Source organism: Syngnathus typhle, linkage group LG3 (assembly GCF_033458585.1).
Source record: "Syngnathus typhle isolate RoL2023-S1 ecotype Sweden linkage group LG3, RoL_Styp_1.0, whole genome shotgun sequence".
Taxonomy (NCBI): domain Eukaryota; kingdom Metazoa; phylum Chordata; class Actinopteri; order Syngnathiformes; family Syngnathidae; genus Syngnathus; species Syngnathus typhle.
The window spans coordinates 714,658-728,480 of record NC_083740.1 but is presented as its reverse complement, the minus strand read 5'-3'; the positions used below and the strand labels follow the sequence as shown (position 1 = coordinate 728,480).

The 13,823-nt window shown below is 50.6% G+C and overlaps 1 protein-coding gene across 1 annotated transcript in view; it reads left to right on the top strand.

Moving 5' to 3' along the window:
• grin2ab (glutamate receptor, ionotropic, N-methyl D-aspartate 2A, b) overlaps positions 1-8,954 on the top strand; it is a 50,930-nt gene extending 41,976 nt beyond the window's left edge. Inside the window, exons 14-22 of the mRNA XM_061275051.1 lie at positions 310-463; positions 797-922; positions 1,554-1,783; positions 2,085-2,245; positions 2,738-2,925; positions 3,516-3,754; positions 4,142-4,325; positions 4,439-5,183; positions 5,325-8,954. Coding sequence (XP_061131035.1) covers positions 310-463; positions 797-922; positions 1,554-1,783; positions 2,085-2,245; positions 2,738-2,925; positions 3,516-3,754; positions 4,142-4,325; positions 4,439-5,183; positions 5,325-6,267 — 2,970 coding nt within the window. The 3' untranslated portion in view covers positions 6,268-8,954. The remainder of the gene's footprint in view (positions 1-309; positions 464-796; positions 923-1,553; positions 1,784-2,084; positions 2,246-2,737; positions 2,926-3,515; positions 3,755-4,141; positions 4,326-4,438; positions 5,184-5,324) is intronic.
• The last annotated feature ends 4,869 nt before the right edge of the window (positions 8,955-13,823 follow it).

Below are 13,823 nucleotides of genomic sequence, written 5' to 3'. Positions count from 1 at the left end.
GCTGGAGGAGATGGCGCCGACTCGCCCGTCGTGTGTCACGATACGTTGGCTCGGCGGCCAAAATGACAACTGCCATTTCTTCTCGTCGCTCTGAAAATGCCCTCAAACGCCGGCTGACATTCATGCTGATGTTTCACTTTGCTCTACTGGGCAAAGAGAGAGAGTGAGAGAGAGAGAGAGCGCCTTTCCTTTAGCGCATAGGTGTCAAAGTCGCGGCCCGGGGGCCAAATCCGGCCTGCCATGTCATTTTATATGGCCCGTGTGATCAAACCATGTGATGCTCAACTCAGCTCCACGTGTGTCCACCAGGTGGTGTACAAGAAAGCCGCCATGGCCGTCGGCTCTCTGACCATCAACGAGGAGAGGTCGGAGGTCATCGATTTCTCCGTGCCCTTCGTGGAGACGGGCATCAGCGTCATGGTGTCGCGCAGCAACGGCACCGTCTCGCCGTCGGCCTTCCTCGGTAAGTCCGTCTTCGCGGCGGGGGCGCGTCACCGAGTTAGCGTTTAGCGCCAGATCCGCTTCACCGACGGGGAGGAAAGTGAGGAGAAAAGGACGTTTTCGTCCACTCCTTTTTCCCCTTTTTTTCCTATTTGGTCTTACGTTTAGCTTTGTTGCTAACGAGCGACGGCAGCGGCTTCCGTTTGTGCACGCAATCTCTTTTGGGTCTGCAGACCCGAGCGCTGGCTCGCTGGCTGGCTCGCTCACGTCTACTTTGTTGTGGCTTTGATCCCCCGGCTGGGGTAATAAGAAAAATGCAAATTCCTCCTCCAACCAACCAACTCTTCCTCCTCAGAGCCCTTCAGCGCGTCAGTTTGGGTGATGATGTTTGTGATGCTGCTCATCGTCACGGCCATCGCTGTCTTCCTTTTCGAGTTTGTCTCTCCGTTGGGCTTCAATCGCAACTTGGCCCAAGGCAAAGGTGCATACACACACTCACACACACACACACACACACACACGCACACAAATCAAAAGAGCCGAAGCATCTAAGCATCCTTCCTGGCTCCCCCAGCAGCAGCGCTATTATTACACAGATTTCTTTTTGGTGGGGGGGCAAGTGTATTGAATGAACAATTGAACAAAATAGTTGACTGTTGGTAGGATGTTACAATATTTAGGAATAATTATTCCTTTTTTTTTTTTATTCCATATGTGTCTTAAAATCATTTAATGGTCATCTATTTTTAGACCTAATTGCATTTCAATTGATCATCATAATTACACGTCTGTAGTTCCTGGCCGGCCACAAGAGGGCATCAGATGCTGGTATCAACCGTTGTTCGATCATTTTAATTATTGTAAATAAAAAAAATTCATTCATAAAATTAGTCATTATATATACTGTACATTTTGAAATTGTAACAAATGATTAGACTTACCTTTGGGAGATTTGACCAATTTCCCTATATTCATATTTGAATCATTTAAATAGATTTTGCATGAAATCTCATTTGAATGATACAAATTGTAATTTGATCATTTGGTCATTTGCAATATTCTCGAGCATCTGCTAAAAACACCCACGGTCACATGTACCCTAACCCCCCCAGACCCCCACGGCCCGTCGTTCACCATCGGCAAGGCCATCTGGCTGCTGTGGGGTTTGGTCTTCAACAACTCGGTGCCGGTGCAGAACCCCAAAGGCACCACCAGCAAGTTCATCGTGTCCGTGTGGGCTTTCTTCGCCGTCATCTTCTTGGCCTCCTACACGGCCAACCTGGCCGCCTTCATGATCCAGGAGGAGTTTGTAGACCAGGTCACCGGCCTCTCTGACAAAAAGGTAGGGAGGAGCATTGCATTGCTCTGATTTGTGAATTTATTTATTTATTTATTTATTATTCTACTATATAATTTTATTTATTTGATACATTATATATTTATTATATTTCTTGTTAATTATGTATTTGTTTTTTTCCAGTTCCAGCTATTTGAGTCTTTGACAACTTATGCATGGGAAAAAAAAAAAGTTGTATTGTAACCTCAATTGGATTAATTAGATTGAAGAAAAGATCCAGTGTTTGTCCGCGACCCCTCACCCGGCCGGCCGGCCGGCCGGCCGCTCTTGTCTGGTACTCATCCAGTTTCAGAGCCCCTACTCGTATTCGCCGCCCTTCCGCTTCGGCACGGTTCCCAACGGCAGCACGGAGCGCAACATCCGCAAGAACTACCCGGACATGCACCAGTACATGACCAAGTACCACCAGACCGGAGTGCAGGATGCCCTGGTCAGCCTCAAGACCGGGTAAGCCGCACCTCTTTTCAAGTTGCCAATTTGAAACTTACAAGAAAAGTAGACCGGGGCTCGGAACGTGGCAGAACTGTGAAAGCCGGTTTTGGGTGATGTCTTGGATGCTGCACCAGTGTTGTGTTTTTGATGTCTTAAACAGTGTCCAATTGTTTTTGATGTTTTGGCAGCGTCTTTGATGTTGTTTTTGGCCATCTTTTTGGTCTTGGATTTTTTGGAATGTTTTGTCTTTAATAGTGTTTATTATTATTTTGACTTTTTTTGGGGTGTCTTGGATGCTGCACCCATGTTGTGTCTTAATTGGTGTTTTTGACATCTGGAATGGTGTCACAGTTGTTCTTGATGTGCCGTCCTTGATGTTTTGGGGTCTTTGCCGTCACCTTTCTGATGCCGTTTTGCTGCAGTGCGTTAATTGCATTTCTTTAACGGGGGTCTTTGATGCGCTTGCTGGTTTGAAGGGAGTTTTCTCTTTGACGATGTGTTTGACAGCAAGCTGGACGCGTTCATCTACGACGCGGCCGTGCTCAACTACATGGCGGGCCGAGACGACGGCTGCAAGCTGGTGACCATCGGCAGCGGCTACATCTTCGCCACCACCGGCTACGGCATCGCTCTGCAGAAAGGCTCCTACTGGAAGCGACTGGTGGACCTGGCCATCCTCGGCATCATCGGCGACGGTGCCTATTTCGATTCACCGCTCCCGGTTTTTCCTCTTTGGCGCCTTCTTCCGCTCATTTCATTATTCCTCTCCATTTTGCCGTTCACGCTGCATCTTTAAACCACTGGACTTGTTTTTTTGTTTTTTTAAATCTCTTACCTGCCACTCTTTTTTTCCTCAAATCTGCTGAATTAATTCTTTTTTCACTGTTTTTTCCCTGAAATCTTTTTTTTAAGTCACTTTTTATTTAGTTTTTTTTATTTTGACCTTTTTTTTTTACTCCCTGTGAATTCCATTTATTTATTATCTTTCTTTTTATTTATTTATTTATTTTGCCCCTTTTTTACTCCCTGTGAATTTCTTTTATCTGCTGAATTCATTCTTTTTTTTTTCATCTCTTCCCTGCCACTGTCACTTTTTATTAATTTTTTTCTTAACCTTTTTTTTTTTTTTCTCCATGTGAATTCCTTTTATCTGCTGAACTCCTTTTGGACCTCCCTTCTTCTTTTCTCTCCTCAACGCCCTCTCCCCCCTCCCTTCATTTTCAAACCCCCTCTCTCCTCTCCACCTCCGTTTTCTATTTACAATCTCTCTTTTGGGGCGCCTCAGGCGAAATGGAGGAGCTGGAGGCGCAGTGGCTGACGGGCATCTGCCACAACGAGAAGAACGAGGTGATGTCCAGCCAGCTGGACGTCGACAACATGGCGGGCGTCTTCTACATGCTGGCCACGGCCATGGGCCTGTCCATCCTCACCTTTGTCTCCGAGCATCTCTTCTACTGGCGCCTGCGTTACTGCTTCACCGGCGTCTGCTCGGGACGCCCCGGCCTGCTCTTCACCATCAGCAGGGTGAGCGAGGAACGTGTTTCCCGGCTTTCAAACGGAGCGCTCGTTCGTGGTTTCAAAGTAGGCCTTCAAATTGGCATTTCAGAGTAGGACATGTACTACTTGTTTTTCTCTTTCTTTTTCAAAGAAATGGGTGCAGTCGCTCACACGCATGAACGAACGAGTCGAGAGTGTTCAATATTTAAGTGTCGTGCGCGTGCGTGAAGGTTAAGTGTCTGGTGGGGGAACATCTTGCACTCCAAAGCGTCATGCGCTGACATCATCGCCTCAATTAAACCCTGAGAGGGTCCCAAAAAAGTCTGTCCTGTTTTTTTTTTGTTTTGGTTTTTACTGTCTGCCCCCCCTCCTCCTCCTCTCCTCCTCTCACCCCTCCCCTCTCCGTCCTCCAAGGGCATCTGGAGCTGCATCCACGGCGTTCACATCGACATGAAGAAAAAGACACCCGAGCTGGACTTCAGCCCTCAGGCCAACATGCTGCACCTGCTCAAGTCGGCCAAGTCCATGGCCATGTCGTCGCCCAAGCGCAACACGGTGCTGCTGCAGCCCAGCATCCTCGACGTCATGACCGGAAAAGGTCTGGGCCGGCCGGGGGTTCCCAGTCTGGGTTTGGGTTTCTCACTGACGTTTCCGGGCCTTCGAGGTGGTCTCGGCACGCATCCGCACTCACCTCCTCTCCTGGTTTCCTAGGTAACTCGCTGCACGGCCTCGCTCCGAAGGGCCCCGGTCTCTATAGCAACGCCGGCGGTCCTCAGGCCTTCCTGTCGCTGCCGGGGCGCCACAAGAACCTACTGAACAACGCGGCGCCCTTCCCGGCCCAGCAGAAGGCGCCCGCCCATCAGGGCAGCCCCACGAACAAGCCGCAGCTGTCCGTCACCAACGACGACGACGGCACGAGCCGCCCGGGAGCGGCGGCGCCGTCTAAGCCCCGCGCCCTTTGGAAGAAAAGCGTCGAGACTCTGAAGACGCAGCCCGGCGGGGCGGCTCCGGGCGGCGGCGCCGCGCCGACGCCAGCCGCGCCCCCGGCGGCCATGAAGAGCCAGCGCTATCTCCCCGAAGAGCCGCCGCCTCCTCCCCGCTCGGACATCTCCGAGTGCTCCAGTCGCCCGACGTCCCACAAAGACTCCGACTCGGTCGCGACGAGGGCCGCTTTCAAATCCGTTAACCAGTTGAGGAAGCGGGCAGGCGGCGGCGGCGGATCCAAAATCTTCTCCATCGACTCAGACCAGGCCAGCCTGCAGTCGGCGCCGCCCTACCAGCGCGACAGCCAAGGGGGCAGCGACGAGCAACCGTACCCGCCCGAGGGCACGTACTCGCACAAGGGGGACGCGCCGGTCCTGCAGTTGAGCGCCACCTTGCTGCACCACAGCCACAGCGCCGAGGCCGACCTGCACTCCATGAAGGACAAGAAGTACAGCACCTACACGCACAGCAGGTGAGGGAGGGAGGGAGGGAGGGAGGGAGGGAGGGAGGGAGGGAGGGAGGGAGGGAGGGAGGTCTGAACTCGCAAACGATAGCCGACTCGTCCATTCTCCGTCCGCTTCCTGTTCCAAACGCTTCTATTTTGTTCTCCTAGCAGCGCCAAAGACAAGTCGAGCGGATCCTTCGAGGCCCCCGGGTCGGCCGTGGGCTCTCAGGGCGTGCGTCCGGGCCACTGCCGCTCCTGCCTGACCAAACTGAGCGGCTACTCGGGTCTGTACACGGTGCGCCCCCCGCAGGCCCGCTGCGACGCCTGCGCCCACCTGGGCAACCTGTACGACATCCGCGAGGACCACCTGAACTACTCCAACGCTCCCGATATGTTTGCCCACTACCTGCCCCAGAGCCAGCTGGGGATGGTGGGCGAGGGCGACGACCTGGTCAGCCACTTTGAGCCGGCGGCGCCCCGCTCGCCGTCCGCCTTGACGGCCGCCTCCTCGCCCGTGGCGCAGCATTTGCAGCTGAGCCGCCAGCCCTCGTACGAGAACATGCTTCCGGACGGCGCGGCTCAATTGCGGGGGCTGGGCCTGCCCGACCGGGACCGGGAGATGACCCTGGACGAGGGCGCCTACGCCAACGTGCTTACCATGCGCTCCGACCGCCCCTTCAGCGGCCGCAGTCCGTCCTCGCCGTCTCCCTCGCACCACCGAGGCTCGGACGTGCCCCTGCCCCTGCCCCGGCGGTCCAAGAGCCTCTTCCCTGACCGGCCCTCGCAGAACCCCTTCCTCCAGTCGGGCACGGCGCAGCGAGAGTCGGCCGGCCACGCCCACGCCGCCGGCCAGACGGCCGACCGAGCGCTCTACAAGCAGCAGCGCCCGCCGCTCTCGCTCACTCTGGGCAACCACGGAGGCCACCACATCAATCACCACATGGACCCTCAGATGTTTTACCCCCAACAAGAGCCCCCAGTGGTGGCCTACATGGTGCCGCCCGCCGCCGCTCAGCCCATGAGCTACGTGACGGCGCCGCGAGCTTCCAGCGCCGGCGGCAACCGGCCCCGCCTCTACCGACGCATGCCCAGTATTGAGTCTGACGTGTGAGACTCGCCGCTTCCTGTAACTCACACACACACACACACACAGGATTTCTGGAACATTGACCCGCCCCCCTGCCCTCCTCACCAGCCTTCCAAGGGGACAAACCAACCCTCCAGCACTCCCACAGTAATTGAACCTACTCAGTTGGGGGCTGCTGTGTGTTCCAGGGTCTCGCCGCCCCAACGCACGCACACACACACACACACACACACACACACACTGGGAAAGACTGTTTGATCATGTTGATGTCAGCCAATTGAACATTCCAAACCAAATCAATCATTTTATGGGTGAAAAAAAAAAAGATGCTCTCAGGATGAGGCGTGGGTCCGAGAGGACTCTCGAGATGGACACACACACACACACACACACACACACACACAAACAAATATACTATATATATAGCATTTAGCGTTCTAGCTTCCTCTCTTAGCTCTTAGCCTTCAGGTCACACACTTGCATGCTTCCTTGACAACCCTGCGTGACACGCACACACACACGTATGCAGGGTCATATATGGGCACACACACGCAAGTGCGCACAGAGTGTGTGTGTGGGTGTGTGTGTGTGTATGTGTGTGTGGGTGTTGTTGCGGTGAGCTAGCCTAGCCTTTGTGCACTTTGTACATTTTCTAACCTGCCACCAAACACAAACCAAAAACAAATACTTTTTGATACTCACACAGTTGGCTGGGTTTTTTTTTTTTTGTTGTTGTTTTTTTCTCGTCTTTTGGGCTGTGGCGCCAAGTATAAGCTCACCAGTAGAGTATTAGATTTCTTTTTTCGCGGCTTCATTCGTACACGTGCGTGCGAGTGTGCCTCGGCCTGGTAGTGCTATAAGATTAGCCGTGGTTTCAAAAGTTGCTGTTTTGCCAAATCTTTTTTTTTTTTTTTTTACTTGAGTCTCTATGGAAGGTCCCGGAAGATGAACCCACACATACATCTGAAAGAAAAATATAGAAATAAATAACACTGTGTCAGAGACCAGCATCACGTGGGTGGTACACACACACACACACCACACACAAGCTGTGTCCCAATTGGGGGTCTAACTGTCTGAACTCCATTGTCCAATGAGGTCATATTAAATCAAATCAAAAAACAAGGAAAGAGAATGAAAATAATATAACGTACTTTCTGTCCTGGAGAGGCTGCCATTGACTTCATATCAACTGCAGCCTGTGAAGGATGTATTTCAAGGTGTCTGTGATTTGGGAAAGGAAAGTTTCAGTGAGGTTATGATGTCATCACCTTCAATATGTCCTTCGGAGATTACAGTTGAACTCGGCCAGCCCGCTCGTGGGGTCGTGGGTCTTCAAGTGTGCTCGCCTAAAGATGGATTTGAAGGAGCCTTTAATCTGCCATGAGATGTGTGTGCTGTTATGATGTCATTGGCCTTCAAATGCAGCGTTATTGCTTTGAAAACGGGGTGTACCCATGGTGATTTGGGACAACGCCTTTGTCATGGGCCTTCACGTTTGGATGGTTTGGAGATACTTTGTTTGATTTGAGACAGCCTTTGCTCAAATGCAACTTGCCATTTGGACAACGTGGCATTACGAGATCATAGGCCTTGGAATGCACATGAGGAGGGTCGCTTGTGATTTGGCTCAACCTTTTGTGTGGACGTCAAGCTTCAAATGCAGCTTTGGAAGGAATCGTAGATTAGTGGCAACCTTCATTTGCGGCGGCCTTCATTTTGGGCAACCTTCTCGTGGCATCCTCAATAGGGACACAGCCACGCCACTAGAAGTGCTGACAATAGATTCATTCCACTTACTTTTTGAGGGTGGAAAAAGGAAGATTTGGATGTCAAAAGCATTTTTTCCCTATTTCAACCCCCCCACACACTGTTGTGCACAATCTCATGCCGTGGCCGCACACACTCAAAATGGCCTGGAGTGAGTCATATGCACAATATCAGGTTGCAATATTATTATGTTTATGTACAGATCTTTTTTTTTTTTTTTAATCGATGGGGATGGTGCGGATGCTTCATTCCAACGACAACTTTCTATTCTTACGACGATAAACTGGCATGTTTTCGATTCTCATGTGAGCGTTTTTGTATTTTTTCTTTTTTCCTCGCTGCCATGTCAGTGCTAGTTGGGGAATCGATGAGGAGTGCGCGCTTCCGAGCCCGTCCACTCGCTTCTCTTTCACTACAAGTCTGTGCTGTTTCACCTCCGTGTGTGCGTGTGTGTGTTTGTGTTTGCGCGTGCGCGGTGTACACTAAGCAGGCATTTATATAAGACAATGGATGAAGTTTGTGTGTGTGTGTGCGCATACTTTCCTCTTCCGTTCTTCCCTTCATCCCACTCGTAACATTTGACCCACTCATGTAACACAACACACACACACACCGTGCGCTTTGTGTGCGTGTGCGTTGTACCATCACTTGAGAATTTTCACACTTTTTTTTTTTCCAACTTGCATGAGTGTGCTTGTGTTTCTGCTGGTTTCTTTTTTGGGGTAATCATTTATTTTTGGACCAGAGCGCGCGCACACACCGACACACACCGACACACACGCACGCGCGCACACACACCTTCTATGCTGATGTGTGTTTGTGTGCTGTTACTCGCCCTTGCGTCTAAGTTCAGGGGTTTCTAAGCTACTGCTTGCGTTGTACATAAGACTTGTCACTCGGTACCTCTGTACAATGTGTAAATAAGTAAAGGTTACATTTTTCTTCGTCTCGGTCTCTTTCATTGCTTGTCAGCTCCACGGCGGCACGCAACTTTGCCCAACCCGGAAGTCAACTTGGAACCACGCCCAAAGCCATGCGGGCGCTGAAGACATCTCCAAAAGGAAACACCAGGAGCTGAAGTAGGACGCGTGAAGGGAACCCCGCCGTGGAGTATAATTAGAAGAAGAAGAGAGAGAGAAAAAAAAGAGCCAAAGTCTGCATCCATAACGAGGAGAGACACTTTTAGGAGACCTTGAAAGAAAAGTTTAGCAGACGTCTTGGGAACTAAGACGTGACGAAGAAGCGCGGCTGAAAATAACCTGGAAGCAACACCTGGGAAAACAAGTACAGTACATCTAGGGGGACTCAGAGGAATATTTTAGGGGGGAATCTGCCTTACCACTTTTTAGCGTACTGGCCTTGCAAAACGCGCGCGCGCGCTCACTGACGTCACGAGTTGGCTGTTTTTAGAGTCATTTTGGATGTTAGTCTCTAGGTGGAAGTGAGACACAAGTACATGAGAGAGACAGTCTAACTTGCTCAACATCTGCATGTGCGTGTGTGTATGCGTGCACGTGTCTCCATTCGTGGACAGTAGGAGGTGCAATGCGTGCTGACGCGCTCTCCATCTGCTGCAATGACACAAGACAAAGTGTAACACGCGCACACGATGAAGACCATACCATACATGAGGAGCATTGACTTCCTGGATGATGATGGTGGTGGTCGGTGAGGGCAACTTTGCCAGGGCAGCTGCAGGCTCCGCGGTGCAAACATGCTCATTAAGAAGCAGCCGGCCTATAACACACGCGTGTGTGTCTATGTGTGTGTTGCCAGGGAGGGAGGGGGCGCATGCAGCGTGTCAGCCTACACGCCAAACAAAGCCATGAACATTTATAAGCGCCAACGCCAACTCACTCTCGCGCGCGCACACATACGTGCACATAGACCAGAGAGGAGGAGGAGGAGTGGCGTGAAGAGGAAGAAAAGTGATCTATTTTGATGCAACCATTCTTAGGACTCCGGCACTCACGATATCGAATGAGCGTGTATTTATCAAATGTGTGTATTCATTTGTGTGCGTTTACCAAATGATCGACTGTCTGCGTGCGCATCTTGCGCGTCCGTATGAAATGTTTGTGCGCGTGTCCATGCATGTGTGTGCTCATCAAAGGGATGCGCGCGCATGTGTACGTGCTAATCAGGTTTGGATCGGCTGCGTTTTGGCGTGAAATCCGATCGATACGCACTCACTTGAATCCAAGCTGATGCAAAGGTCTCGCCTCGAACGAGTGCGGCTTGCGTCGCGATGCTCCGCTACGTGTCACGTGCGCTCGCTCTCTTTGCTTCTGTTTGACTTTCTTTCTTTTTTTTGTGCTCACAAATTGATGAATCGCTCTCGCAGTGATGGAACGCGTCGCCGGCGAATCGACCCGCAGGGTAAGAAAATCTCGATGAAAAATGAGCCGCCTGCACGCAAACAAACCAAAACGGCGGAGCGCATGCACCTTTTTTGACTTGACACTTCCTCTCCACTCTGAATTCCACGTGGCCAGCAAGATTGCACCTTGCCACCAAAATGACTTGCGTTATTGAGTCATATTTGTTCCGTTGAATTTCACAACACCTCGTTTATGATTTCCAACAATTTTCACTCTGGTTATTGAGACATTCTTTATTTCTGCACATATCCATCATTAAACTTTCATATCCATGACGTTTTAACAGCATGAAGAAAAGGGTCCCCAAGAGAAGCTAAATATAAACGTATCTACACGCGGGGCCCAGACACACACACACACTCATACACACTCTCAACCCAGCTAACAAAGTAAATATGGATTTAATTCTAAGTGTGTAAAAGATTGCAAAAAATATGTTTTGATCTGCTTGGCAAGCTAGAAAAAAAAAAGCTTTTCCAGTCCAGATCGAACACAAGACGTTTGATGGACGGACGCTCGCTTGCTCAGGCGGCCTCCCCGCCAGCGAGTACCGTAAATCTGCGGCGCAACGTCACACCTGATGGATCGGTCACCGCTGCGGCTTGCCGCGGAATGTGAATCATCTTCCCCGTTGCGGGGGGGGGGGGGGGGGGGGTCGATAGACTCGTGACGTGCGGGCCAAGACTCAAGAGACGTAAGAATCTGCGGTCTCGGTTTGTGCTCATGACGTCATTGGTAGGGAGCTAACCCCAGTGTTGGTGGATCGCACACGCTTTCAAAAAAAAAGAGAAAGCAGGAAGGAGACGGATTCCTTCTCTGTCAGCACTTCACTTTGTTTATGCGTGATCCAATAAAAAAGAATTGACACCGTGAGTTCGATTCCCGCATATGAACGTGTGTTTGCGCACACACAAATAAATGGACACTTCCGCATTCCCCGTTACCTGACCCAACGAACCAATCAGGAGCGAGCAGTTTATGCAGACGCAAGTGAAACCCACCACCGTCGGTCAAGACGACTTTTTCTCAGTCTTGTAATCACCGCTAGTGTTGCGCTGGCAAGAAGGAAGCGCAGCGTAAATCTCCCCGGGAACTTCTCGTATAGATCAGCGGCCCGAATCAAAACGTCGGCGGTGATGGAGCAACTGCCCGCCGTACGGACGTGAATAACAACCTGCCACTCCATTCAAGTGAGTTCACAAATTGTTTTGGACGTTTGCGATAAAGCTGTGGCGGGTTCTGCAAGATATCCGAAAGCGGAAATTATTTGGGATCTTTTCGAATTGTCTTTAAATCTTTCAAACTTTGATGTTGAGAAACCTGCATATTACAGCGTCTTACTTTCCGGACCTGGGTTTCCCACATCTGGATGTTTATTAAAGAAAAAAAAGTCTTCCGTTTATTTAAGCGTCTTAGTTGAAGGCGCTGGATTGTCTTTGGTTTCTGCGCCACGTTCAGCGGAAATTGCGAGAGGCACATTTTGCCTTCTCCAAAAAAGATTGTCTCTCTTTGAATGTCGGATGTCGGGCCTTCGATTTGAGTCTTTTGGCTGCCCAGGTTTAATAGTTAACGCGCATGTTCTTTGCACGCCGCCGCCCTTTGTCGCTGCACGGCGACAGGTCGCAAAGTGCGCCGGGATCTTCTGCGCTAGCTGTTGAAAAAAAATTAGTGCGTGTTGTGCGTACGTGCGTGTGTGCGTGTCTGTGTGTGGAGGGGGAGGACAGCTGTAAAAAGGCCGAGCATGTTGGGAGTCCATTTGTGCTCCTCGGCTCCCCTGAGACTTCCCGGCAGACAAAACTGCTCATTGGACGCGACAAGTCCTCCCGACGAGCGGCCGGCCGAATGACGCCTCATCAACTATTGAAGCAAAAACCGCTCGTGTGTGTGTGTGCGTGCGTGTGTGTGTGTGTGCGTGTGTGTGTGTGTGTGTGTGTGTGTGTGTGTGTGTGTGCATGGAGAGAGAGGGAGAGAGAGGGAGAGAGAGAGGGAGAGAGAGAGAGAGAGAGAGAGAGAGAGAGAGAGAGAGAGAGAGAGAGAGAGAGAGAGAGAGAGAGAGAGAGAGAGAGAGAGAGAGAGAGAGAGAGAGAGAGAGAGAGAGAGTGAGAGTGAGAGTGAGAGAGAGATAGATAGATAGATAGATAGATAGATAGATAGATAGATAGATAGATAGATAGATAGATAGATAGATAGATAGATAGATAGATAGATAGATAGATAGATAGATAGATAGATAGATAGATAGATAGATAGATAGATAGATAGATAGATAGATAGATACCAGTGACGTGCTATGAGGTTCATGACTGGGGACGCACTGATGTCACTGACCTGCCCTCACCCCCACCTTCTGATTGGCTGTTTGATCTGTGACGTCACACGGACACTCCAATAGGTACACCGCCATTTTCAAGCGTACCTAATGACAGGCCAGTTCATTAGGGAAAAATCATTGCCAAAGCTTAAGTGAAAAGGAAAAGTGCCACACCCGCCCTCACCCCCACTTTCTGATTGGCTGTTTGGTCCGTGACGTCACACGGACACCCCATTAGGTACGCCGCCATTTTCAACCGCTCGTTAAGTGCACCTGCGTGAAAAGTTTTCGCTCCTGCAGAACATGAAAATGACCAAAATCTTTTCACGCAGGTGCGTTTAACGAGGGTAGCTTGGAAAACGTATTGGAACGTGGCCCCGAGGACTAGAGCTTGACACCGGTGACCTTTGACCATGATATTTCCCTAATAAAGTGGCCTCTTATGAGGTACACTTGAAAATGGCGGTGTACCTAATGGAGTGTCCGTGTGATTCCCTCGTTAAGCGCACCTGCGTGAAAACTTTTAGCTCCTGCGGAACGTGAAAGGAGCTAAAAGTTTTCCCGCAGGTGCGCTTAACGAGGGTCACTTGGAAAACATGTTGGAACGCGGCCCTTCGAGGACTGGAGGTCGACACCCCTGGATTAACTGAAAAATGCCACACCCGCCCTCACCCCCACTTTCTGATTGGCTGCTTGATCTATGACGTCACTTGGACACTCCATTAGGGACACCGCCATTTTCAAGTGTACCTAATAACAGGCCACTTCATTAGGGAAAGGTCATGGCCAAAACTTAAGTGAAAGTGAAAAGTGCCACACCCGCCCTCACCCTCACTTTCTGATTGGCTGTTTGGTCTGTGACGTCACATGGACACTCCATTAGGTACACCGCCATTTTCAAGTGTACCTAATAACAGGCCACTTCATTAGGGAAAAGTCATGGCCAAAACTTAAGTGAAAGTGAAAAGTGCCACACCCGCCCTCACCCCCACTTTTTGATTGGCTGTTTGATCCGTGACGTCACATGGACACTCCATTAGGTACACCGCCATTTTCAAGTGTACCTAATAACAGGCCACTTCATTAGGGAAAATAGTGGCCAAAGCTGAACTGAAAGT